Raw genomic sequence first — 27,621 nt, 5'->3', positions numbered from 1 at the left:
AAAGGCTTGTTTGGAGAACAAGAATTTATCCTTTCTAGCAATGTGAAAGGACACTAGTCACTAAAAGGAACAAGGAAGTTTGAAGAGGAACTGATTATTTCTGGCAGAGTTCATTGAGCTTCTTGGATATGTAGAATAACATTTTTCAACAGATTTAGGAAGCTTTCAGTTGTTATTTCTTGGAATATTTTTATGTTCCTTTTTCTCACTTTTCTCCTTCTGGCACTCCCATTATATGTACGTTGCTGCACCTAATGGTGCCCCACTTTTCCCTGAAATGCTGTTTATTTTTCCTCATTAATTTTCTTTGTCTTTCTGATTGCATCATTTCTATTGCTATACTCTCAGGTCTGTTGATTCTTTCTTCCAGCTGAAATCTACTGTTGGGCCCCTGAAGTGAATATTTCATTTTTTTTGTTATACCTTCCAATCCCATAATTTCAGTTTGCCTTTTAAAAAAATCATTGCTATTTCTTTACTGGTGTTTTCTGTTTGATGAAACATTGTCATTATATTCTTCTTTTACTTCATTAAACATTATTTTCTTTAGTTCTTTGAACATATTTATAATAGCTGCTTCAAAGGCTTTGTTAAGTCTGACATCTGGGCCCTCTCAAAGGCAACTTCTGTCACTGATGTTTTTTTCTTTGTATAGGTTATACTTTTCTGTTTCTTTGCATGTCTCATTTTTTGTGGAAGATTAGAGATTTTGGATAGTACATTGTAGCAACTCTGGATACTAATCCCTCCCCCCAGTTCTCCCTGAGCTTATCGTTTATGTTGTTTACTTATTTATTTGTTTGTTTTCTTTTTTGAGACAGGGTCTCACTCTGTTGCCCAGGCTGGAGTGCCATGGTGTGATCACAGCTCACTGCAGCCTTGACCTCCCCTGCTCAAGTGATCCTCCCACTTCAGCCACTCAAGTAGCTGGGACTACAAGCATGCACTATGTTTTTTTTTTTTTTTTTTTTTAAGATGGAGTCTCGCTCTGTCACCCAGGCTGGAGTGCCGTGGTGCAATCTCAGCTCACTGCAAGCTCCACCTCCTGGGTTCATACCATTCTCCTGCCTCAGCCTCCCGAGTAGCTGGGACTACAGGTGCCCACCACCACACCTGGCTAATATTTTGTATTTTTAGTAGAGACAGGGTTTCACCATGTTAGCCAGGATGGTCTTGATCTCCTGACCTTGCCCGCCTTGGCCTCTCAAAGTGCTGGGATTACAGGCCTGAGCCACTGTGCGGGATGCACTATTTTTTTAATTTTTATTTTCATAGAAATGGGGTTTCACCATGTTGCCCAGGCTGGTGTTGAACTCCTGAGCTCAAATGATTCACTGCTTCAGCCTCCCAAAGTGCTGGGATTACAGGCACGAGCCCCTGTGTTCTGACCTTCTTTATTTGTTTAATGATGTGGATAAGCTATTTCAGTAAAGTCTATTTCCTTTGCAGTGTGCAGCTTCTAATATCACACCTGAGGTGGTGCAGCCTTGGACCTGTGTACAGTCACCCTAAGAATGCAGTGTTTTCCACAGGGCTGTCTTGACTTTCTCCTTCCCTGATCTCTCTGTTAAGCTCTGTGCCTCTGTTGGTCTCACACCCAACTATTAGCCTCCACTAACTGCAGGCTAATTGTTCTACTGTTTTCAAAAATGCTCTGGGGGCAGTAATTGTGCTATCTGCTTTTCCAGGCCAAGCTCCTCCAGTGTGTGCTATCTTCAAGGGTATCCATAAACATGCTTAAGAAACCAAAAATTACATTATTTGTCATGAGTTTTAAAAAGATAATTACACCTGGCCGGGCATGGTGGCTCACGCCTGTAATCCCAGCACTTTGGGAGGCTGAGATGGGTGGATCACGAGGTCTGGAGATCGAGACCATCCTGGCTAACGTGGTGAAACCCCGTCTCTACTAAAAATACAAAAAAATTAGCCGGGCATGGTGGGGGGTGCCTGTAGTCCCAGTTACTCGGGAGGCTGAGGCAGGAGAATGGCGTGAACCTGGGAGGCGGAGCTTGCAGTGAGCTGAGATCACACCACTGCACTCCAGCCTGGGCGACACAGCGAGACTCCAACTCAAAAAAAAACAAAAAACAAACAAACAAACAACAACAACAAAAGATAATTACACCTAGCCAGAATAGTGAATCTTATATCCCTCTAAGACAAACCTAAATAAACTCTTACAAAGATACAATGACGTAAAAACACAAAAATCTGCCATGCATATACTCACTGGGGTGAAGCCTCTTCTATAACTTTCGTTTTCTGAAACAAACCAACCAAACAAACAAAAAACCAAAAACCTAAAACATAAATAATAGGAATAAAAAAGGGGGTTTGCCTTCTAGTTCCAAGCTCCTGCAGCACTCGGAGGTTAATAACTTTCCCTTCCAGTCCCCTTGGGTGGTTTCACTTCAGAGTGCCTCCAGTAAAATACCTCCCTGTGAATAAATGGCTTTCCCTAGCACCCAAGGGGGCAGATTTTCAGCAAATTTGTTGAGTGTGTGTGTCAAGAGGAAGACACCAGTGAGTCCCCCTGGTGTAGCAGTTGAGCAACTTCTTTGCCAGTTCAGCAAATTCACACTATGCCCTTTCCAACAAGAGCTGGGTCTCATCCCTATGGGTGGAAACGGGGTCTTTCTTGGGTGCTCTATTTAAGCCCTAAGGGTAGTGGTATTTTCTTATATGTATAGTTTCTATATTCTCCCTTTTTTCTTTTTTTGAGACAGAGTCTCGTTCTGTTGCCCAGGCTGGAGTGCAGTAGTGCGATCTCAGCTCACTGCAACCTCCAGCTCCCAGGTTCAAGCGATTCTCCAGCTTCAGCCTCCCGAGTAGCTGGGATTACAGGCATGTGCCACCATGCCCGGCTAATTTTTGTATTTTTGGTAGAGAGGGGGTTTCACCCTGTTGGCCAGGCTGGTCTTGAACTCCTGGCCTCAAGTGATCCTCCCAGCTTGGCCTCCCAAAGTGCTGAGATTACAGGTGGGATTACCACCGTGCTCGGCCCAAATTAAAATTTCTAAAATTTTCAGGCTCAAAGCCTATTTCCCGAAATGGTTCCAATCATTTCTTTCTCTCTTAGAAGAAAGTAACGTGGATAAAAATTGTCCCCAAACCAGCCCTTGGCACCATTTTTAGAGGCGGAATATGAGGCTGGATAAAGCCCAGTTTTGCCTGCAATGGCATTCCTGTCTCCCGTCCCAGGACCCCAGAAGATTATGACTACCAGAAAACACGCCAATCTTTGCCCTGATCTGGCCAGAGGCCCAGAGGGTACATAGGCGGTGACAGAGTGAGACCTTGTTTCAAAAAACAAAACAAAACTGGGGTTAGGGAAGCTAGCTAGGGAGCTGGGGTGAGACGTGCTGTGCTCACCCTAACCACACTCTGACGAGGAAAGCTGGCGAAGTCTCCTATCTTACAGTTGAAAGATCAGGCCCTGGAGGCCTATATAACCCATATGAGATCTCTTTCTAGGGTTCCCAGGAGCCGAGGTGCCCATCTGAGCCTGATCTTCCTGAAATCTTTGGGAAGCTCACCTTCCAAGACTCCCCATGATGAGCAGTATTGATTTTTCTGGGTCCCCACATTGCTTAGGGAAATAGGTTCCTCCACCTCCCGTTGGCCTTTTTGTGCTTACCCTGAGAAGCTGGGTCAGGCCACTCTGTCAGGTGTCAGGCTTAGCCCAGAGAGAGTGAGGTGGAGGAGGCGGAGGGTGTAACCCAGCCAGGTCCTCTTCACATAAGCTATCAGACAAGCTCCTCAGGGCAGCAGCTCCTCAAGGCCCCAGGAACATGGCTGTCCCCTGGCTAGTGCTACTCTTGGCATTGCCCATCTTTTTCCTGGGGGTCTTTGTCTGGGCTGTCTTTGAGCACTTCCTCACCACGGATATCCCTGCTACCTTGCAGCATCCTGCCAAGTTGAGATTCCTGCATTGCATATTCCTCTACCTGGTCACTTTGGTGAGTTTACTCTCAGGCCACTTCGTAACCTGGGGGCTTCTTCTCTTGTTCTCAGTACCTTACCCTCTTTTCCCTCTTTCACTTCCCTTCTGTCTCTCTCTCTTCGGACTCCTTCAAGATAGACTTGTCTCTTCTGTGTCTGCTATTCTGTTTGCCTCTCTCTTCCCTCCCTCCGTTCCTTCCCCCTTCCCATAGCCTGCCTGCCTTCCTCCCTCCCTCCCTTCCTTCCCTCCTTTCCTTCCTTTTTTCCTTCTTTCCTTCCCTCCTTCCCTCTCCTTCCTCATTCCCTCATTCTCTCCCTCCCTCCCTTCCCTCCTTCCCTCTCTCCTTCCTTCATTCTCTCTCTTCCTATCTCCTTCCTTCCCTCCCTCCTTCCTTTCTTCTTTCCCTTCTTCCTTCCTCCCTATCTCCTTTCTTCCTTCCCTCCTCCCTCCCTCCCTCCCTTCCTTGTTTCCTTCCTACCTTCCTTCCTTCCCTCCTTTTGTTCCTTTCTTCCTTCCTCTCTCCTGCTCTCTCTAACTCCCTTCCTTACTTCCTTTAGCATCAAACATTTACCGAGTGCCAATCACTGGGCTCTTTTCTGAGAATTCAAAAACAATTTCAGACCCAGTTCCTGCCTTCCCCGGGCTTGTGGCCTGACAGCCCCTGCACCTCCTTCAGCCGCGCACACTTTCACCCTCAGTGCACTGACTTACCTACGGGTTGTTTCTATTTTATTTTACTTTTTTGAGACGGGGTCTTGCTCTGTTGCCCAGGCTGGAGTGCAGTGGTGCAATCATGGCTCAGTGCAGCCTCAACCTCCTGGGCTCAAGCGATCCTTTCCATCTCAGCCTCCCAAGTAGCTGGGACTACAGGTGCGCACCACCATGCCTGGCTAATTTTTGTACTTTTGGTAGAGACAGGGTTTCGCTATGTTGCCCAGGCTGGTCTAGAACTCCTGGGCTCAAGCAATCTGCCTGCCTTGGCCTCCCAAAGTGTAGGGATTGCAGGTGTGAGCCACTGCACCTAGCCTCACAGGTGTTTTTTTCCTTATTCATCTCTGTAAGCCCAGTCCCACTCACAGAGCCTGGTATCTGGTAGGTGCTTACTTTTGTTGGTATACATGAATTTACCCAGCATTTCTGAGTGGCCGTGCCAGCCAGGCTCTGAGCAGGGCTTGAGGATTGGGGGTTTGGGGTGGACCGGCACGCACCCAGAGTTGCAGTGGATTTGGAAACAGTGGTGTGACATCTTGTTTGTGGCAGGCAACCTGAGTTAACCCCAATGTCCCAACCCTAGGTGGAGACCTTATAGAAGCCAAACAGCTCCTACTGATTCCAGGGCAGCTGTGGAGGAGGATGAGGAGGCCACGCTTAACTGACAGCAGGGCTTAGGAATAAGGAACAGAGACAGCAGCCGGACTGCCTGAGTGTGTGTCCCAGCTCTGTCACTCACTCGCTGTGCGGTCCTGCACCATTTACTTAACCTCTCTGTGTCTCAGTTTCCTCATCTGGGAGGGTTAATATGTTTAGAGATGTTTAGTGAATTCGTAAAATACATTTCTGTGCTGCTGGAAGTGTTCCCCATGGGTTACAAAAACATTTTCTAAAAGATCACTTTCAGAGACACTGACAAGTTCAGTGTGCAGTGGCATCAATGCCACTGACGCAAGGAGACAGGGCAAGGATGTAGAAAGTACTCGTGTCCTCTCATTTGGAGAATGCAATCAGCCTGGAATTAGGCAGTCTCAAGCCAGTGGCTGCAATCCACATGGAGTTACTAGTTGGGTTAGAGCCCCAGGATTTAAAACGAGGGCCTAAGATGTTCAGGTGGCCCAGAGAAATGGAGATTTTTCTGTCAGTGTTTCTCCTCAAAAGTAGCCCACAAGCTAAACATCTACCGATGACAGCTGCTATGGGCTGCTCACAGGGGACTCTGAGATGGGTCTGCAGCCGCTGAAAGGGTGGATTCAGTTTGTGGCGTCCTCTCTCGATCCCTCCGGCACTGGGGCCTCCCAGGGCACACTGCCCATCATGGGGTGATGATGATGAGGATGAGGACATACAGTAGTGAATGTTCATTCGGTTCCGGAGGACAGATAGACAACACAGGAACAAGAAGTTTAGGGAGGGCAAGGAAAAAGCTAAAAAGAGTCTATGGCCAGGAAATCAAGAGCTTTGTTTTGGTATCAGACCACCCTCTGAGCCCTGAAGCCCTCACTTACTCGTTTTGTGGACTCATGTTTTTGTGCCTTTATTTTCTTCTCTGAAAAGTGAGGATTTTTTTTTTTTTTCTGAGACAGGGTCTCACTCTGTCACCCAGGCAGGAGTGCAGTGGCGTGAACACGGCTCACTGCAGCCTCCACCTCCTGGGTTCAAGTGATCCTCCCACTTCAGCCTCCCATGTAGCTCGGACCACAGGCGTGTACCATCACATCACGCCTGGCTAATTTTTTGATATTTTGTACAGATGGGGTCTTGCTACGTTGCCAAGGCTGATCTCAAACTCCTGGATTCAAGCAATCCTCCTGCCTTGGCCTCCCAAAGTGCTAGGATTACAGGTGTGAACCACTGTGCACGGCCCTGGGGAGGCTTTTTATAGGGCGACATGGGGATTAAATGAGAAAAGCACTGAAAATGCACAGCACAGTGCTGGGTGCTTAGAAAGTCTCCATAAAAGTCAATTATTCATAGTATGCTTATCAAGTCCCTGAAGGCAAAGATGTAGCATTTCTTGAAATTATTATAGATTTAAAAGTTGCTATGAATGATTTCAGCCTTACTAAAATATATAAACAGTAATATAACAAACACTATTGCTTTTCTTTTTCTTTCTTTCTTTTTTTTTTTGAGACAGTCTCAGTCTCTTACCATGTAGGCTGAAGTGCAGTGGCACAATCATGGCTTACTGCAGCCTCGACCTCCTGGGCTCAGGTGATCCTCCCACTTCAGCGTCCTGAGTAGCTAAGACTATAGGCGCCTGCCACCATGCCCAGATAACTTTTTTGTATTTTTTGTAGAGACCAGGTTTTGCCATGTTGCCTAGGCTGGTCTTGAACTCCTGGGCTCAAGAGATCCGCCTGCCTTGGCCTCCCAAACTGTTAGGATTACAGACATGAGCCACTGTGCCCAGCCACTATCGCTTTTCTGTTTTTGTTTTTGAGATGGAGTCTTGCTCTGTCACCCAGGCTGGAGTGCAGTTGTGCAATCTCAGCTCACTGCACTGCAACCTCTGCCTCCCAGGTTCAAGCGATTCTCCTGCCTCAGCCTCCTGAGTAGCTGGGACTACAGGTGTGTGCCACCACGCCTGGCTAATTTTTTGTATTTTTAGTAGAGATGGGGTTTCACCATGTTAGCCAGGATGGTCTTGATCTCCTGACCTTGTGATCCGCCCGCCTCGGCCTCCCAAAGTGCTGGGATTGCAGGCATGAGCCACTGCAGCCAGACTGCATTTCTTTTAAAGGGCAAATGATGCAATATTTGTCAAGGAGTTTCAACAGCTATTTAAAATTCTGGACCTCAGATCCTTCCTTCCTTCCTTCCTTCCTTCCTTCCTTCCTTCCTTCCTTCCTTCCCTTCCTTTCTTTCTTTCTTTCTTTCTTTCTTTCTTTCTTTCTTTCTTTCTTTCTTTCTTTCTTTCTTTCTTTCTTTCTTTCTTTCCTTCTTTCCTTTTTTTTGAGATGGAGTCTCACTCTGTCGCCCAGGCTGAAGTGCAGTGGCATGATCTTGGCTCACTACAACCGCCACCTTCCGGGTTCAAGTAATTTTCCCACCTCAGCCTCTTGAGTAGCTGGGACCACAGGCATGCACCACTGTGCCTGGGTTTTTTTTTTTTTTGTATGTTTTGTAGAGATGGGGTTTCTTCATGTTGTCCAGGCTGGTCTTGAACTCCTGGGCTCAAGCAGTCTGCCAGCTTCGGCCTCCCAAAGTGCTGGGATTACAGGCGTGAGCCACCACGCCTGGCCACTGGACCTCAGATATTTTTAAAATCTCGATGCTCCCATGTATAATGTTAATAATCAGTTTTCCTCTCTGCCTCTGTCCTAAGTTACCAGCTATAGAAAATGTGGACTCAGAATTGGAAAACCAAACCAAAACCAAAACAAAGTAACTTCGTGGCATAGCTAGTGGCCATTACACAGTACAGTGTGATGTTAAACTTTCCAGGGTAGTGCGATGCCTATGGAGGTTTAACATCACACTGCATTGTTCAAAATCCCCTAAACAAACATTTCCTGTTCTAGATGCTGGAGACAGAGGGGAAGGTGCTGAGCTCTTTGCTCATGAGAAGCATTTGGTTTGGTGGTAGGAACAAACATGGGTGATCAGATCCACACAGTAAAGCCCCAGAGGAGTTCTAAAGAAATCTTTAGAGGCAGAGGTTGCAGTGAGCTGAGAATGTGCCACTTCACTCCAACCTGGGCGACAGGGTACTGAGGGCCTCCAAGAAGGCAGTGGCCATTGCTATGAGAGGGAGGAGGATGGCCCCACGTGAACATGACTCTTGAGCCTGGATATGAAAGTCAGTTTGGTGTCCAACCACCTGCTGAACAGGTAAGAAAGGCTCCCAGGAAAAAAAGGGAGGCATGGAGAAGCCCACAGTGTGTGGGCAAACAGGGCAGACAGCTGGGGAGATGAGCGCTGGGGCCAGCCTACCCCGACAACAGGTGCCACGACTTAGGGAGCTCACAGCCGAGCAGGTGAAGATCCATGCTGGTACAACATAGAGGCCTGGGGTTTTCAGATGTGGGGCAGTTGATGGGAAAAGCAGGTGACCTCCACCTTGCAGATCAACTCGTTCTCCTCCAACTAAAGCAGGGAAATCATTATTTTGTTTGGAGTTCCTTTAGGTGGACCTCTTCATGGAGGGAACCGATTGGGGTAGTCCGTGGGACCTCAGACAAGACCCAGTGGGTGCAAGCAAGAGAAAGGGTGGGGCTCACACTGGCCAGGACCCACTGGGGAGATACTCTATGTAGGTGATCACATCCCATCCTCACACCTCATCCTTGGACTATACACACCATGCTTCTCATTTTGGGAAGTTCAGAGACAAATTGAAGCTCAGAGACAGTGATGCCCAAGGCTTTTCAGTTCATTGGAGTTTGGGTTCAGACTTGAGCTTGGATAGGCTTGGCTCCGAAACCCAAGCTCTTTCTTGGTTAGCAGTTGAGAACACAAATTTTGCATCTTACTTGTTGAACAACCCTGGGCAAGGAACTTGACCTTGGCATGTCTTAACTTCCTGATTTATAAAATGGAGCTGATAATTATGCCTGACTTAGAAAGGTTGCTGAGAAGTTTAATCAAGTTAATGATCCAAGCCACTTGGGCCAGTACTGGCACATTGTAAATGTCTGATAAGTATCAGCTGTTCTTGTCCTTGTCATTCTTATCATTCCTTGCTGTCTTCCTTATGACAAAGACACACTCCAAATGTGAGGTCTGTGGGAGAGATTATCCAGAATCGCTGAAATGTACTTAGTACATGAAATATGACACCTTGTAACTATATTTCGTGAAATATTCAGATGTTGAATTGTTTATAAGTAGAGTGACCGTATTAGTTTAAAAACACATTACTCCCTTGACCTGAGCCCACAGCAGACATCCCTAATTGATCACGTTGCTCTTTTTCATTGAACACAGACACAGTTAGGAATCCTTCCTAACCCAGAAGAATGATGTGTTGATACAGGTGAGGAACTATCTTTGCATCCCAGGCTGGGGAGAGTCCAGCACAGAGCTATAGAGAGGGAAGTTGCTGGCCAGTTGCCTTGGCCAATTGGCTCTTCTTTTTTTTTTTTTTCCCCGAGATAGAGTCTCTCTCTGTTGCCAGGCTGGAGTGCAGTGGCGCAATCTCGGTTCACTGCAACCTCTGACTCCCAGGTTCAAGCGATTCTCCTGCCTCAGCCTCCCGAGTAGCTGGGACTACAGGCGCTCGCCACCACGCCCAGCTGATTTTTGTAATTTTAGTAGAGATGGGGTTTCACCATGTTGGCCAGAATGGTCTTGATCTCTTGACCTCATGAGCCGTCCACCTCGGCCTCCCGAAGTGCTGGGATTACAGGCGTGAGCCACTGCGCCCGGCCAACAATTGGCTTTTCTAAGTCAGTGGCTTCTTCCCAGTCAGCCCCAAGCTAGGCTACCCTTTGGCAAATTCACATCATTATTCAATCAAGAGCCTCTGGGGAGAAAAGTTGGAAAACCCAGCCCTCTACCTGGACACAATCCAGAGCCTATGGATTCCTGAAGAGCCCCCTGTACCTACAGGAGGCAGGTGAGAAACTGTGAAAACATCCTAACAATTCTAAGTGTCAGGGAATCTACCATTCAGATTCTAACCTCTCCTAACGTCTGGCTTTCTTTTGTTACCTCCAACAGGGGAATATATTTGAGAAGCTGGGAATTTGCTCCATGCCCAAATTTATTCGTTTTTTACATGATAGCGTGAGAATTAAAAAGGACCCTGAACTTGTGGTGACCGACCTGCGTTTTGGGACGATACCCGTGAGGCTGTTCCAGCCCAAGGAAGCATCCTCCAGACCCCGGCGAGGCATCATCTTCTACCATGGAGGGGGCACAGTATTTGGGAGCCTGGGTAAGGGGCTTCCCTGTGGCTTTGTAGAGGAAGGGCCTCATCTGCATGCATAGCCTAGCTCATGCCTCCCGCAAGAACCCTTCTACAGTAGCTTAAAGGAATCAGTTGTTGGAGATTTTTATAGCGTTAATAGCCCAGACTAAGGGCTTTGGGCTCAGGTCAGTAGATAGTGTGGCAGCTGACATGGGAATCCTTTTCTTTTCTTTAATATGATGGTCTCAGTCAAGATGGGGACAGCAGTGTCATGGCGGGGCTGTCGCAGAGGCTGTGGACTCCTCTCTCCCCTTTCTACTCCTAGTCAGTGGCCTGCCGCGTCTCATTCACAATGATCCAAACCCATGTATTTCCCTCTAGCTCTGCAGTATCATCATGACCCAAGACCCCATCCTTGCTTGCCTGCCTCCTTGCACCCCAGCCTCCCAGCCACGGGTCTCCCTGATTCACCTCTCGCCCCTCATATCTGGTCCCTATCCAGCAGCAAGAGGGATTTTTTTTTTTTTTTGAGACGGAGTCTCGCTCTGTCGCCCAGGCTGGAGTGCAGTGGCGTGATCTCGGCTCACTGCAAGCTGCGCCTCTCGGGTTCACACCATTCTCCTGCCTCAGCCTCCCAAGTAGCTGGGACTACAGGTGCCCGCCACCGTGACAGGCTAATTTTTTTTTTTTTTGTATTTTTAGTAGAGACGGGGTTTCACTGTGGTCTTGATCTCCTGACCTCATGATATACCCGCCTCGGCCTCCCAAAGTGCTGGGATTACAGGCGTGAGCCACCACGCCCAGCCTTCCAGAGGGATCTTTTAAAAATACAAGTCAGAGCTTGTCAGTCCTGCACTTAAATCTCTCCTGTGCCCTTCCATGAAACCCAGACTCCTCCCACAGCCTCACCCGGGTCACCTGTGGTGTCCCTTACCCGTTCACTCAGCTGCAGTCCCAATACGTGTCTATCTGCTGCAGACACTTCAGCTCCTTCTCACCACCGTTCTCCACCTGCTGTTTCCCCAGTCTCAAAAGATGCCCTTCCCACTCCTGACATTGCATGGCTGACTATGCCTGGTTCTTTCAGTTGTATCTCAACTGTCCCTCCCCAGAGTTGTCTTGATACCGGTGGGCTGGGGGATGTCCCCAAAGGCCAGTGGCACCTCCAGCTGGTGTCCCTGCTCTTGAAACCGTTGTGAGAATGAATTCAAGGACAAGTCAGAAAATAGTGAAAATACAGAGATTTGTTGCAAAGGGAAAAGCACACACTCAAGAAAAGGGAGTGGGATGGACTTAAGAGAGACAGGCGCAAAGAAACGCTACCTTTATGCATTTCTTTAACCAAGGGGTGGACTATTCATGAAAATTCTTGGAAAAAGATGATGTTTTCTCGGAACTGTGGTGCCACCCATTTATACACCAAATATGGTGTCCCCATAACTGTCCTGTCGCTGGTGGGTGTGTGTTTAACATGTTAATGAACACGTAAGGAGGTCCTAGGAGAAGCCCAGGTCCAATCCAGTGCCATGTTGGGTCCAGTCGGTCTTAGCCAGCTTGGTCCACACCCTGGCTTTTCAGGGTTTTATCACCTTCTGTGGCTATTTCAACAGTTTCCTTTTGCTAGTCATGTGAAACTGCTGCCTGGAATTTTCTATTCTTCTGCGACCACCCTGTGTAATTCCTATCTCATTTTTTTTCCCTCAGAGATTTCCATCTCCTATACTTAGGGGTTGATGACGGGGGAGGTCAGTCTTCAGTATCTACTTTCTGCTGATTAGGGGTCTTGGCCCCGCCTAGTGTAGGCTTGGAAATCTCTGGATGCCTAGCCTATGGGTGACCCAAAGTGAGTCATCAGGAGGATCTGAATCTGAGGCAGGGATTGGTTGGAATCCTTCAGGGCCATCCTTTTGACATGGAACTGTTGCAGTCTATTAGATTGGTGTGAAAGTAATTGCAGTGTTTGCCATAAAAGGCAAAAACCATTTGCATCAACCTAATAGAAGACATAAACTTTACAAAGAGATTAAACAAGCAAGGACCCAAGATCAGAAGTCATAAGACAGCTATTAGAGGTCCCAGGAAAGGTAGGACTCATGTCACACTTGGTAGGTATCCCTGGTTGGAGTCCCACATGGTTTCAGCAGTGACGTTATTGAAATTATACAGCCAGATAGCCTGTTGGTAAAACTTTGAACATGCAGTTCAGCTAATCCTGAATTGTTGATATAAGAACAACAGGTATGGTTTATTACCGCACAAGCCCTTCTGAATGGTTTATGCTCTGGTCCTGTTAGGGCCTCGTACAATGGCTTAGTAATGAGCGCAAATCCTGGGATCCAAATCCTGTAAAACCTTGGCACACCCAGGAAAGTTCTAAGTTGCTGCTTTGTTTGTGGAGGTCCTACCTTCAAGACTGCCTCCTTTCATTTGATGGACAAGGTCTGGTTCCCTGGGCTTAGGATGTGCCCCGGATATTTTACTTTACTTCAGGTTTAGAAATCTGGGCCTTGGATGAAGAGAACCTATACCCTCTTTTTCCCAGGAAGTTTAGGACCTGAATGCCATTCTTCTCTGAGTCCTCTCAGAGGGACTGCATACAAGGATAATATCCATGAATTAGAGTATCCCCCCCCCTTTCTAGCTCTAGCTCCCTTAATTCTCATGCCAAGGGATTTACAAACATGTGAGTCCTATCCCCAAAGCCTGGAGGCAGTACCATCCAGGTGTGCTGTTGGGAAATAGTAGTTCCAGGATCAGTTCTCTCAAAAGCAAACAAATACTGAGATTCAGGGTGCAGAGAGAAACCATCCACAAGATCTAATACCATGAACCAATTGGTGTCTCCCAGTATTTGGGTAAATACGGTATGAAGATTTGGCACTATAGGATGTAAGAGAATTACGGTCTCATTGTAAGTCTTGAACTACTGTTTGGTTTTTGGACAGGAAAGACAGGAGTATTACAAGGAGATCTGCCTGGAACCAGGAGCCCATGTTTTAACAACTTCTCAATTAGAGGTTGCAGTCTTTGCCTGGCTTCTGATTTGAGAGGATATTGATCCTTGTATGGGGAATTATTTTTGTCTTTTAAAGAGATGATCACTGACTGAGCATGTATTGCTTTGCCAGGAGTTTCTTGGTTCCATACTTGTGGGTCTACTTGAGACCTTATTTCGGTGTGTGAGTGGGTCTCCTGTTTTTCTGAGGCTGATTTAGAAGGAACAAGCATTGCCGATAAGGAGGGCTTTCTAGGGCCTGATAAAGTGGCTTCATTTATTGGGATGGCTAGGAAGTCCCATCCCTGTGGGGGTTCAGTCAGGCTGGTGGGAAAAATTTTGGTTATAATAGCCACAAACCTTCTTGGAAGGCCTGAAGGTTTTTGCAAAAATCTCAGGATAAGGTTATGGCTGAAGGCAACCTAATCCTTACCTTGAGTAAATAGCTTAAAGTGGGTACAAAGGAAGATAGAACAGTTTATCTAAATAGCTTGTTTACTCATGTGGTCCTAAGACTAACCTTTGATCATTCATGGGCAAGACGGCCCTCTCCGGGGTAGGGGCGACCAGGTTAATTACCCACAGGTGTGTTGACTCAAGCCTTTGTCAATTAATCTTTACTGAATAAATACGAGTCTCACTGGCTTGTCAGGGCTGTGGCCACTGACTCTTTACAGCACCTTGCTTGGTGTCTGTAAGCGGCTTGGACGCTCAGCTGGACTGGCAAAGCAGAATACATGTCAGTACATGTTATTCATCCGTTGTTGGGTCAGGGTCTCGCACATCCCAACAAACAAATGGGACATTCCGACATAATTAGAAACTCATGAGTTAATATATATACTATATAGACTATACTATATATATAGTCCTAGCCTGCAGCTCAGGGGTAAAGTAAAGCACTTTGATTTTGGGGTGCCATCAACACCTGTGACACTGTAGTTTTTGGAGGATAAGGGCCCAGGGTGGCTGTTTAGGAGAGAGTAACTGGCCCCTGAGTCAATTACGAAATTAATATTTTTACCAGCCATGTCAAGAGTCACTGAGGCTCCTCAGTTGTGATGACCATGATTTTTGTGGGGGCTGCCAGGAACCTCAGGCCTCTTCAGTTCTCAGTTATGGCCATTATGGCATCGGGTGTCCCCTGCCTTCAGAGCTCAGGGCAGTCCCTTTTCCAGTGGCCCTTCTGCTTGTAGTGAGGGCAAGGTCTAGGTGGGCTCCCTGGCTGGGACATCATTGCTCCAGTGTCCCAGCTTTTCACACTTGAAGCAGTAACCATTGCCTGCAGGTTTGCTGTTAGGTCTGTTTGACCAACGACTGAAGCCTCCCTCTGGGTGACCCTGGGTTTGTGGGGTACAGGTTGCAGAGTTACAATGATGGCTATCATTTGGGCTTGCTCTTCATCCCACTGTTTGCCATGCCGGGTCTTTTCAGCCTTTTCAGCCCTGTCCCTATTATTGAATATCCCAAAAGCTACATCAAGCATTTGATTAACAGGCATTTGGAGTCCCAAAGCCAATTTCTGTAATTTTCTCCTGATGTTGGGCACTGACTGGCTAATAAAGGGTTCTGATAAAGAGCCATGAAGGCCTATATATATGGTATTTCAGTCCATTTCTCCTGAGATTTACGGAAAAGACCTAATCACAAGATGATATTAAAATTTAGGGTTTCATTCTGTGGCCATTGCACCTGATTTTCCAACTTATATTGGGGCCAAATGGTGTTATAGAAAGAAATGAGTTTCTTCTAAGCCCATCAAGTTTAAAATTACTCCAGTTTTTAAGAATGTGTCCCAAAGGGGAGTTGGCAGAGATGGAAAGTTACCCATGGCCTTGGCTTGTCCTTGGCATGACTTGAGACAGAAGGGGAAAATAACAGTATGGTTCCCTCATGGATGGACTGGTCCTGGCATTTTATGAAATGTCCCTTGTGATTGGCCAGCTCCATGTCCACGCCAGGGAGACAGGCATCCCAGTTCCCTTGGCTGGCTGCCTCAGTGTCCAGGCATCCCTGGAGCCCTACTGTCCTCGGCATCTAGGCATCCCTGGAGTCTCAGTGTTGCCCAGGCATCTGTGGCCCCTGGGGCTTTGGAAATGGGAAGGTCGAGAAGGGCAAGCTGTGGGCCTGCAAGCTTGCTGATATCCATCTGAACATTTACCACCAGGTAAAGCTTGGGAGTAGAGATGATTCAGTATGGCCAAAAAATAGGGACCTTGAAGGGAGTACTTGGCATTCCAGAGAACAGTATCTAAGGGGCCTACCCTGCTGTGTCTGAAGAGTTCAGTAAGCTTTCGGGTGAAGTGTGAGGAAGAAGCATGAGAAGAGAAAATCACAACAGTAAGGTTTAAAGAAAGACAAGGAGAAAACATTTTTCAACTAGCCTCAGTGTATTGGCACAGCTGGTCCCTTGGGAAAACAGAAGCCCCTTCCCAGGAAAAAGTCATAGTGCTCCTTGGAAACCATCCATCCACTGCCTGGTATGGGTTTTTACCCTACCACCCTCATTAGCCTCGTGTCAGGGAGGACCATGGTGCCTCAAAGCTACTCAGTGTAAGGCTGGGCATGGTAGCTTATGCTTGGAATCCCAACACTTTGGGAGGTTGAGGCAGGTGGACTGCTTGAGCTCAGGAGTTCAAGACTGGCCCTGGCAACATGGTGAAACACCCCTTCTCTACAAAAAATACAAAAGTTAGCTGGGCATGGTGACACATGCCTATAGTCCCAGCTACTCAGGAGGCTGAAGCAGGAGGATTGTTTGAGCCCAGGAGGCAGAGGTTGCAGTGAGCTGAGATCACACCACTGCACTCCAGTCTGGGTGACAGAGAAAGACTGTCTCAAAAAAAAAAAAAAAAATCAAACAAACAAAACCCAAAACTACTCTGTGTAGGTTGAACATTTCTCATCTCTGCTTGTCACCCATCAGGGTGAGTTGGGTTTTCCAGCCTGAGGGAGCAGCAGGGAGGCAGGCTGTAGTTAGCTCCAAGAAAGAAGGAAGAAAGTATAATTCCAGAGAACAAGAGGACTCAAACTAAGGTTGGAGCGGGACTTACCAATTGCCAGTGGTTCTAAAATGGGAGCGATGATGTTCCTGACTGGCTCGCCACAAAGATGATACTGCTGGTCTGGGTGAGGTCCCCAAATGCCAGTGGGACGTTGACCCTCGCCAGTGTTCAGGCTCTTGACACTATCATGAGAATGAATTCAAGGACGAGTCAGAAAATGGTGAAAGTACAGAGATTTATTGCAAAGGGAAAAGCACATAGTCAAGAAAAGAGTGCAGGCAGACTCAAGAGAGACACGTGCGAGGAGGATTGGGGCTGCTACCTTTATAGGTTTCTTTAAACAAGGGGCGGAATATTCATGAAAATTCCTGGAAAATGGCGGAGTTTTCTCAGAACTGTGGTGGCACCCATGTGTACACCAAAATGGGTGTCTCAGAACTGCCATGGTACTAGTGGGTGTGTGTTTAGTATGTTGATGACATAGAAGGAGGTCCTAGGAGAGACTCAGGTCAAATCCAGTGCCATGTTGGGTCCAGTCGGTCTTAGCCAGCTTGGCCAACACCCTGGCTTTTCAGGGTTTTATCAGTCTCTAGCTTCTGCAGCCATTTCAAGTTTCCTTTTGCTCATTGTGTGAAACTGCTGCCTGGAATTGTCTTGTCTTGCCTTCTCTTCTCCCCTTCTCTCTCTCTCTCTTTCTTTCTCTTTCTTTCCTTCCTTCCTTCCTTTTTTTCTCTTTCTTTCTCTCTTTCTTTCTTTCTTTTCTTTCTTTCTTTCTTTCTTTCTTTCTTTCTTTCTTTCTTTCTTTCTTTCTTTCTTTCTTTCTTTCTTTCTCTCTCTTTCTCTCTTTCCCTCTCCCTCTCCTCCCTTCCTCACTCCCTCCTTCCCCTTCCTTCCTTCCTTTTTCTTTCTTTCTTTCGAAACACAGTCTTACTCTGTCACCCAGGCTGGAGCACAGTTGCACAATCTCAGCTCACTGCAACCTCCACCTCCCGGATTCAAGCGAGTATCGTGCCTCAGCCTCCCAAGCAGCCGAGATTACAGGCGCGTGCCACCACACCTGGATAATTTTTGTATGTTTAGTAGAGACGGGGTTTTGCCATGTTGGCCAAGCTGGTGTCGAACTCCTGACCTCAGGTGATCCACCCGCCTTGGCCTCCCAAAGTACTGGGATTACACGGGTGAGCCACCACGCGCGGCCTGGAATTTTCTATTCTCCTGTAACCACCCTGTGTTATTCCTGTCTCAGCCTCCCTGGACATCTTATCTAAGAACTCTCCCTGCTGACTGCTGCCCTGCCCTGCACCCCTGTATCCACCCCCGGCGCTGATGCTGCCCTGCCCTGCCCCCCGTGTACACCCCCTGCACTGATACTGCCCTGCCCTGCACCCGTTTCCACCCCCAGCGCTGATGCTGCCCTGCCCTGCACCCTGGTCTCCACCCCCGGCTTCATCCTTGTTAACTTTCTTCAGGTACTTGACACAGTCGGAGCTCATTTTGTTCTTTCATGGGTTTCCATATTCAGTACTTGACTCCCCCCACTAAAAATGAAGAGTGCAAGAAGTTTTGTTTGTTGCTGGATCCCCAGTGCCTGTTGTTTTCATTTTTTGAATTGAATGAATGAATGCACGAATAAATAGATGGATGGATGGGGGAATAAGTGGATGAAAGGATGAGCTTGCGAATGAACAAATGGATATGGATGTATGGACCGACGCATGGACACATGCAAGAAAAATTTGCCCATAGGAAAAGGCGGGCTTCTCCCGGTACATAACTTCCCCGAGATTAGGATGTACTGCCACCTGGTGGTGGGAGTGACGATGGACAGTCTCTAGCTGGATCTGTTGTCATGGGAACAGAACCCAGTTCCTGGCCTCATGGACCTGACAGTCACCTGAGGGAGCTGGACACTGAAGTTATTGCAGATCATGATAACACAGGTGGCATGGAGAAACTCACAGCATCATTCCGATTTAGCTCTTCTCATCAGAAAAGTCAGATTTGACCTCAGGCTCAATGGATGAGGAGGATCCGGCCCTTTGGAAGCCGGAGAAGAGGCTTCTAAGTGAGGGCCGGGGCTAGAGGGAGGCGCTTGCTTCAGGCTCCAAATTCAGAGGATGCCAAAACATTCATTAATCAAGATAAGTAATATTTTAATACAATGTTTAAAAAAACAAATATTAATGCAAAACAATTATGATGAACAAAATGTCAAAATGTATACACAGGCAGGACCCAACAGGGCACAGCAAGTGTGCAAGTGAAAAGTAGAAGCCTGTTTATACACATATATATATTTTAAGGATAGGGTCTTGCCCTGTCACCCAGGCTGGAGTGCAGTGGCGTGATCACAGCTCACTGCAGCTTCCAACTCCTGGGTTCAAGTGATCCTCCTGCTTCAGCCTCCCGAGTAGCTGGGACCACAGGCATACACCACCCCCCCCAGGTAATTAGTTATGTATTTGTTTGTTTATTTTCAGACAGGATCTCACTCTGTTGTCCAGGCTGGGGTGTAGTGATGCAATTATGGCTCACTGCAGCCTCAACCTCCTGGGCTCAGGTGATCCTCCTGCCTCAGCCTCCTGAGTAGCTGGGACCACAGGCATGTACCACCATGCCTGGCTAATTTTTCACTTATTTGTAGAGACGGCGTTTCCCTGTGTTGCTAGGCTAGTCTTGAACTACTGGGGTCAAGTGATCCCCCCACCTTGGCCTTCCAAAGTGTTGGGATTACAAGAGTGAGCCACTGTGCCTGGCCTAATTATTTTTACAGAGACGGGGTCTTGCTATATTGCCCAGCCTGGTCTCAAACTTCTGGGCTCAAGTGATCCTCTTGCCTTGGCCTCCCAAAGTGCTGGGATTACAGGTGTGAGCCACTGCACCCAGCCAAGCCTATTTAAAATTTTGATATTTTGTTCAACATACAATTTTTTGGCATTAATTGTGATTTCTTAATTGCATCCGAATGTTATTTTTCTGTATGGCTGAGTGTTGTGGGGCTCCCTTGATTTTGCACCCAAGGCGATGTCTTGCCTACCTCACCCTAGTCCTGGCCCTAGTAAGTCTAAGTGGAAGGGACAGTAAGTGCAAAGCTCTGAAACAGGGACAACCTGACATGCTTGGGAAAGGAAGAATGTCTGGGTTACATCGGGAAGATGACACCCAGGTTGGCCCTGGGTGGCTAGAAGAGGTCTTTACTTTGCCTGGGCCTTAAAATCACCTGGGAATTTTAAAGTCATATTCACACCCAGATCATACCCCAGGCTAAGTGGGCAGGACCCAGGCATCAGCATTTTTTTTTTGAGATGGAGTCTTGCTCCGTCACCCAGGCTGGAGTGCAGTGGCATGATCTCGGCTCACTGCAACCTCTGCCTCCTGGGTTCAAGCAATTCTTCTGCCTCAGCCTCCTGAGTAGCTGGGACTACAGGCATGTGCCACCATGCCCGGCTAATTTTTGTATTTTTAGTAGAGATGGGGTTTCACCATATTGGCCAGGTTGGTCTCAAACTCCTGACCTCGTGACCCACCCACCTCGGCCTCCCAAAGTGCTGGGATTACAGGCGTGAACCAGGGCATCAGTATTTTTAAACAGCTCATCAGATGACTGCAATGTGCAGCCAGGGCTGAGACCTACTAGTATGGAAACTTCAACTTAGGGGCTGACTGCTCCGACTCAATTTAGACCCCTCTGTGCCTCTGGCTCCATTCAGAACCATTGTCATCTCCCTCAAAGAGCATTAATGAGGCATGCACCCACTTCAGCAACCTCCCCCAAACCCTGGAATTACCTGGTGTGATTTAGAAAATCCTGATGCCTGAGCTTCCACGCTAGAGATTCTGATTTAATTGGTTTGAGGTTTAGCCTGGGCCTGAGGACTTGTAAAAACTCCCTGGTACCTCTATGTATGGCTGAAGTTGAGAATGACTGCATTAGAAGTGTATTTGGCAGTGATTCTGTGTCTGCCACTGTGCTAGTATGTTCTACGTACTCATATTGATGGACCTGCCTCTGAGAACTTCATATGCACCACTCTACTAATAGAAACATCCCGTCCAACCCTTGTTTATTTCTTGATCAATATAAATTTATAGTTATTATTAACATCCTAGGGCAGGCATGCCTAACTTCCCTTGGTTTTGTCCGTTTCAGATCACTAAGATTTCCAGGTTCCTGATTTCCTCCACTGTAAAATAAATGTTGCAGAAAGTGAGCCCCAAGGTGAATTTGAGTCCCAAAATTCAGGAGGTTGGGGACAGATGTATGATTTGGCCTGGCTTGTCGGCTCTGCCCAGGCAGAGGAGGCAAGGATAGAAACAGAGAGGATGCCACACCCCACACCAAGACTGTCAGCTGGCTCTTCCTGGGGGCTGTGGTGAGATGGTTTGGGTCCTACTCATGCGCTGCTGCTCTGAGTGTTTTTGTCTTGCAGATTGTTACCACGGCCTGTGCAATTATCTGGCCCGGGAGACTGAATCTGTACTTCTGATGATTGGGTGAGTTTCTGGAGACAGTTGGTAGGTTCCACAGGGGTGAGAGGAGATAGGGTAAGTTCATGGGTGATTTGTAGATCAGAGAGGCCCTAACTCCCAAGAGGCAACTCTTGGACATGCATCCACAGAGACAGGCGCAGCAGTGCTCGAAAGAGCAAAAACCTGGAAGCAACCCACATGTCTATGAACGGGGGCGTGCATGAATAAACCACAGCACAGCAACTGTTAGATTACATAGCCATGAAGATATTATGGATTTTTCCACAGCCATTTAAATAAATGAACTAGAAAGGTGTACCATATTGCAAATGAATCTTAGTAGTATAAAACTAAGTGAAAAATGTTCAAAAAATTACATAAAGCCTGATACTCATTTTGCAAAGGTAAAAACGTTAAAACCAAAAGAATACTTTCGAGGAAAACACATAGACATAACAAGACAATGTAACATAGAAAGAAAAAAATGATAGATACAGGATTCAGCGTAACCATTCATTAAGTTGGAGGAGAAGCAAAATGGCATGATGGTGGGGTTGGTGAAGGTGATGGGCAAGATTCTGGCTGTTGTTTGGGGTGATGGTTCTGCAGGTGCTTATTGCATTGTTAAAAACTAACTAAGCTTCTGGTCCTACAGGAACTAGTGTTGAGAGTGTCTTAAGATACAACCCTGGTCCTATAAAAACAAAAGGGAGATGGGGGCATCTTTAGAGTGGATGGAGGGGGCAGTAGGGGCTACTCACTAGGATTCTGGTTCTTGGCTCAAGAGATCTCACATCACTGGGAAAGAGTTTAGAGAAGGCCAGTGAGACAAATTAAAATCTGCCTTTTTAGATTCTACCTCTACAATGGACCTCCTCAAACCTTAGCTGCCCCTAGGCTTTGGTAGACAGAAGAGCTGTGTGACTTAAACAAAGTCACTTAACATCTCTGGTCCTCTCTGATGAGATTGAGGAAGCCAGCACTTTCTAGTATTCATCAACATACCTCCCAGGTGGCTTACCATTGTGTCTGAAATTCCACTATTACAGTCTATGTCACCAAAGGCCTTTGTGATAATAAAAACATCCCTTGAACAGGTAGCACATAAAGGTATGAATAAGCACCTGCATTAATACCTTGTAGGAAATTGCTTAGGATACCATTATCCCAGATACTTGGACCTGCTGCACGGGCCAGGGCAGTTTTGATAGAGTGGCTGATGGAGCTGCGTGCACAGATAAGGGCTTCCAGGAGGCTGCAGGGAGACAGTAGCTGAGAGGAGACTCCCTGAGAGACACTGAAGGAAGGGAGATGTCTAAGGCCGGGATGGGACTCCCTACCCGAACTCTTGGAGAAGATGGGTCTTTTGACCTTTGGTTCTGCGAAGCCTTCACCTCTGGGTGAGTTTCTTAGTTTGGGCTGCTGTAACAAATTACCATAGATGGGGCAGCTTAAACAACACTTTGATTTCTCAGAGTTTTGGAGGCTAGAAGTCCAGGATCAGGGTGTCAGCATGGTCAGGCTCTGGTGAAGACCCTTTTCCAGGCTGTAGACTGCCAGCTTCTCCTTGTATCCTAGAATGGCAGAAAGAGAAGCCAGAGAGCTCTCTAAAGCCTCCTTCATAAGGGCACTAATCCCATTCATGAGGGCTCCACCCTCATGACCTGATCACTTTCCTAAGGCCCCACTTTCTAATACCCTCGCATTGCAGTGTAGGATTTCAGCATGGGAATTTTAGGGGGACACACACATTCAGTCTATCACAGTGAGCAAGAGAGAAGTGTAGGGAGGCACAGGAGAATTTCTGCCTCTTTCTGGCAGGTCACAGATTTTGCCAATAGAAAGTACCTAATATTTGTTATCCCCTTCATCATGTTGGAGTCATATATTCAACATTTGGTGAGAAGTATTCATTTCTAGAAATGGGAAAATGAAAGCTGAGGTTTGTACTCTCTGCTACCAGGTGAAGGGGCCACCTCCCTGCAAGGACCCTCTAAGAAGCATGTGTTTTGCCTGAGCTTAAATAGGAACCTGCTTCGATAACATTGATAGATTTATCAATATATTGACCATCTAGGAAATGGGCAATAAGATTATTGGGCGATAATTGTTTCCTAGATGGGCACTAAATTATGCTGCAATCAATCAAACTCTATTTTGAAAGATGAGGTGTTAACTTTTAAAGGAAACAAAATTCAAGGTATAATAGAAGGAAGTGTTTTCAAACTGGTTCTTTTGAACCCTAGAGTTCCCTGTGATGCCTTAGAGGCAGCTATGGAGGTCAAAGAAGAAGGAGAAAGAGTGAGGGCTTATGTTCCTTACCCTTGAGCAAAACCAGAACAACTGCATTTGTTTATTTTATACAATGGGGCTCTTATATAATTTTTTTCTTCGAAATGAAAAAAATAATTTTGTCGTTCTAAGTTGAAAGCCACTAGTCTAAGGTGTTATTTTTCCTTATGAGCTTCTTCCAAATTTAATGTGATAATTAGAATATACCTTTTTGATGTTTTCTTTTCTTTTTCTTTTTTCTTTTGTTTTCTTTCTTTTTTTTTTTTGAGATGGAGTCTCACTCTCTCCCAGGCTGGAGTGCAGTGGCACAATCTTGGCTCACTGCAACCTCCACTTCCTGGGTTCAAGTGACTCTCCTGTCTCAGCCTCCCAAGTGCCTGGGATTACAGGCTCCCACCACCACACCCCGCTAATTTTTGTATTTTTAGTAGAAATGGGGTTTCACCATGTTGGCCAGGCTGGTCTTGAACTCCTGAGGTTGAGTGATCCTCAGCCTCCCAAAGTGCTGGGATTACAGGCGTGAGCCACCGCCCGGCCTTGATGTTTTCAATGATAGATTGTAAGAACAGAAAAGACGATTAGCAGCCACTTCAACTTAACATTTAAGAGAACAATTGTTTAGATAAACTCTCTACTCCAATCAGTTAAGCCAAACTGTTTCTATTTTTTTATTCATTCCTTTCTATTATCTTAATCTCAATTTATGCATTAATTAGCTTGTTCATTACTGTTTTTAAAAGCTCATTTTAAAGTTCCTTTTCTTTGCCCTTGAATTTCTTTGAGGGGACATACTTCGGAAACCAAACCTCAGGATACTGAAGACCAACGCCCTAGTGTTCTTCACCAGCTGCTGGCACCCAGGTCTTCTGCAGCTTGAGCTGTGGGTTTCCAGGCTAGCTTTCCGTCTCTACATTACACCTTCAGAACACTCCCTGCCCCTCTTGCCTCCCACACTGGAGTGCAGTGGTGTAATCACAGCTCACTGCAGCCTCAACCTTCTGGGCTCAAGCAATCCTCCTGCCTCAGCCTCCTGAGTAACTGAGACCACAAGTGTGTGCCACCATGCATGCCTAGCCAATTCTTTTAAATTAGATTTTTGATTTTTTTTCGTTTTGTTTTTGAGATGGAGTCTCGCTTTGTCGCCCAGGCTGGAGTGCAGTGGCGCGATCTAGGCTCACGGCAAGCTCTGCCTCCTGAGTTCAGGCCATTCTCCTGCCTCAGCCTCCTGAGTAGCTGGGACTATAGGCGCCTGCCACCACGCCTGGCTAATTTTTTGTATTTTGTTTAGTAGAGACGGGGTTTCACCGTGTTAGCCAGGATGGTCTCGATCTCCTGACCTCGTGATCCACCCGCCTTGGCCTCCCAGAGTGCTGGGATTACAGGCGTGAGTCACCGTGCCCGGCCTAGATTTTTGATTAAAAAAAAAATTCTGCCTGAAAGTAGCTTCCTCTTGACTTTAACTTTAGTGTTCTCTCTCCCTTTCTCTACAGACAAACAGTGGGACTGGTAGCGGTTTCATTTGCCTTTTTTTCAGCCATTGCTGGTTGTTTTGCTCCCAAAGCAAATAGCTTCAATGAAAACAGAGTTGCATCACCTCGTATAGAGTTTACGGGAAGCTGACAGAGCACAGGTTTGGAGTTAAGAATCCTTGCCTGTATGACTCTAGGCAGGTTCTTCACATGCTCATAGGAAGACAATGGGGATAAAATCCTTACTTCATAGGGTTATTCTGAGGATTTAATCAGATATAGTCTTGTAAGGGGGTTGAGGATTCTGTTGAAACAGCTCCCTAGCAACACTGTCCACACTGGCGTAGTGTTGCTCCCTGTTTTCGTTTTAGGTACCGCAAGCTTCCTGACCACCATTCCCCTGCCCTTTTCCAAGACTGCATGAATGCCTCCATTCACTTCCTGAAGGCTCTGGAAACCTATGGGGTGGACCCCTCCAGGGTTGTGGTCTGTGGAGAAAGCGTCGGAGGTGCAGCGGTGGCCGCCATCACCCAGGCCTTGGTGGGCAGATCAGATCTTCCCCGGATCCGGGCTCAGGTTCTGATTTATCCAGTTGTCCAGGCATTCTGTTTGCAGTTGCCATCCTTTCAGCAGAACCAAAATGTCCCATTACTTTCCCAGAAGTTCATGGTGACTTCTCTGTGTAACTATCTGGCCATTGACCTCTCCTGGCGTGACGCCATCTTGAACGGCACTTGTGTACCCCCAGACGTCTGGAGGAAGTACGAGAAGTGGCTCAGCCCTGACAACATCCCCAAGAAATTTAAGAACAGAGGCTACCAACCCTGGTCTCCTGGCCCTTTTAATGAAGCTGCCTATCTAGAAGCCAAACATATGCTGGATGTAGAAAATTCACCCCTGATAGCAGATGATGAGGTCATCGCTCAGCTTCCTGAGGCCTTCCTGGTGAGCTGTGAGAATGACATACTCCGTGATGACAGCTTGCTCTATAAGAAGCGCTTGGAGGACCAGGGGGTCCGTGTGACATGGTACCACCTGGAGGATGGTTTTCACGGATCCATTATCTTTTTTGATAAGAAGGCTCTCTCTTTCCCATGTTCCCTGAAGATTGTGAATGCTGTAGTCAGTTATGTAAAGGGCATATGACAGTAACCCTGGGGCCCCGAGGAGGAAGGGGCAAGTATGGACTCTACCAGAAACCAGGTGCTTTAGTGAGTTCTATTTTATCGACTGAAGAGGTGCTACATCAATGCTTGGGGCAGCTGGGAAGGGTGAGAAGTAAGCTAACAGTCTTGCTTAGTATTCAAGAAAATCCAAACTGTGTCTGTTTCCTTCCAGCACTAACAATGTCCATTGCTGGATCTAGCGACATTCTCTAACATTCCCATTTAGGTGAAATAAATATCAAAAGGAGAAAAAAATGCCTTTAAAAATTTCTCAAAGCCACAACATATAAGATCTGTGCAGAATAAATGCCAACAACTGGTCATACTGTCAGTGGTGAATTTGTATCCATGAAGACAAAGCATTGCTGGAGGGGGCATCTAATTGTTCCTGCGGCCAAAGGTCACTGGGTCAAATCTCGACTTTGATTGGCTCCAGCTGGTCTGGGAAATGCTGTTGCAATGAAATTCTACCCTTGACCATGAAGATCTCAGAGGGGATTAAGGGAAAGAGAGAGACAGGGAAAGAGGCAAGAGGAAAGGAACAGAAGAAAAGGGTGGGCTCTGGGGAGCTGTGAGCTTTGCCTGGGCTCAAGTCTTTAATCTGAATTCCAAAAGCAGACCACTGGGTACTAACAGGCAGGTTCACCAAGTCAGGGATGTCTTGGGAACCTCTGGATGCCATCTGGAATATGGAAACTGCATTTCCTAAGGCAGTAAGGTGCTAGCCTGTTTTCTTCAATGAGCTTGTATATTGTTCTCACTTTTTCTTTTTGTTTTGAGATGGAGTCTCACTCTGTTGCCTAGGCTGGAGTGCAGTGGTGCAATCTCGGCTCACTGCAACCTCTGCCTCCCAGATTCAAGCGATTCTCCTGCCTCAGCCTCCTGAGTAGCTGGGATTACAGGTGCATACCACCAAGCCTGGCTAATTTTTATATTTTTTAGTAGAGATGGGGTTTCACCATGTTGACCAGGCTGGTCTCGAACTCCTGACCTCGTGATCCACCTGCCTTGGCCTCCCAAAGTGTTGGGATTACAGGCCTGAGCCACCACGCCAGACTATTCTCACTTTTATAAAGAACCAAGCCATAGCTTAGCCATGCCAATTTCTCTGCTCACAGAGAAAAGGAAGGGAATCTTTGTATTGCATGTTAGAGGTGACCCACACTAGTGTTTGCTTGGGCCCATGTTTGCTAGATATACCTGTAATACCCCTGGGCCTCAGTGCTGTCAGTCTCACCAAAGTCCCACCCAAATGCTGAAGCTGGAGGCTTTCCCAACCATAGCCTCAGTGGGTACCAATGACCTCATCTATGACCGATGGAGGAGGGGGTCCTACAGAAGTCTTGGTTCTTTGCAATAAGAGCAGGCATCCACACAGTCAATTTGGGTTGGGCCCCTGGGGGCATGAGCAGACATTGTGACTAATGGATTATACGTAAGCAGCTTTGATGGAAGGGTGTGTTAAGTATCTATTGGTGTGTAACATTATTACCACAAACATGGTGGCTTAAAACAATACACATTTATTAGCTCACAGATTCTGTGGGTCAGGAGCCTGAGTACAGTTTAGCTGGGTTGTTGGCTTAGTCAGGGGCTGGGTTGGTAGCCTCTTGCGGGCTACAGTCAAGGTGTTGGGGCTGTGGTCTCATCTGAGACTCAATTGGGGAAGGATCTACTCTCAAGCTTGGTCAGGTTGTTGGCAGAATTCAA

General features: G+C 46.9%; 1 protein-coding gene across 1 annotated transcript; it reads left to right on the top strand.

Annotated features, from left to right (window-relative positions):
• The first annotated feature begins 3,332 nt into the window (after window positions 1-3,332).
• AADACL4 (arylacetamide deacetylase like 4) lies at window positions 3,333-26,232 on the top strand. Its single transcript, XM_003822055.5, has 4 exons — window positions 3,333-3,962; window positions 10,325-10,541; window positions 20,945-21,008; window positions 25,117-26,232. Exons 1-4 carry the CDS (start codon window positions 3,795-3,797, stop codon window positions 25,889-25,891), a joined length of 1,224 nt encoding a protein of 407 aa, XP_003822103.1. The 5' UTR covers window positions 3,333-3,794; the 3' UTR covers window positions 25,892-26,232.
• The last annotated feature ends 1,389 nt before the right edge of the window (window positions 26,233-27,621 follow it).

The sequence above is a fragment of the Pan paniscus genome, chromosome 1 (assembly GCF_029289425.2).
Source record: "Pan paniscus chromosome 1, NHGRI_mPanPan1-v2.0_pri, whole genome shotgun sequence".
NCBI lineage: Eukaryota > Metazoa > Chordata > Mammalia > Primates > Hominidae > Pan > Pan paniscus.
This window is presented reverse-complemented; position numbering and strand designations above follow the sequence as displayed.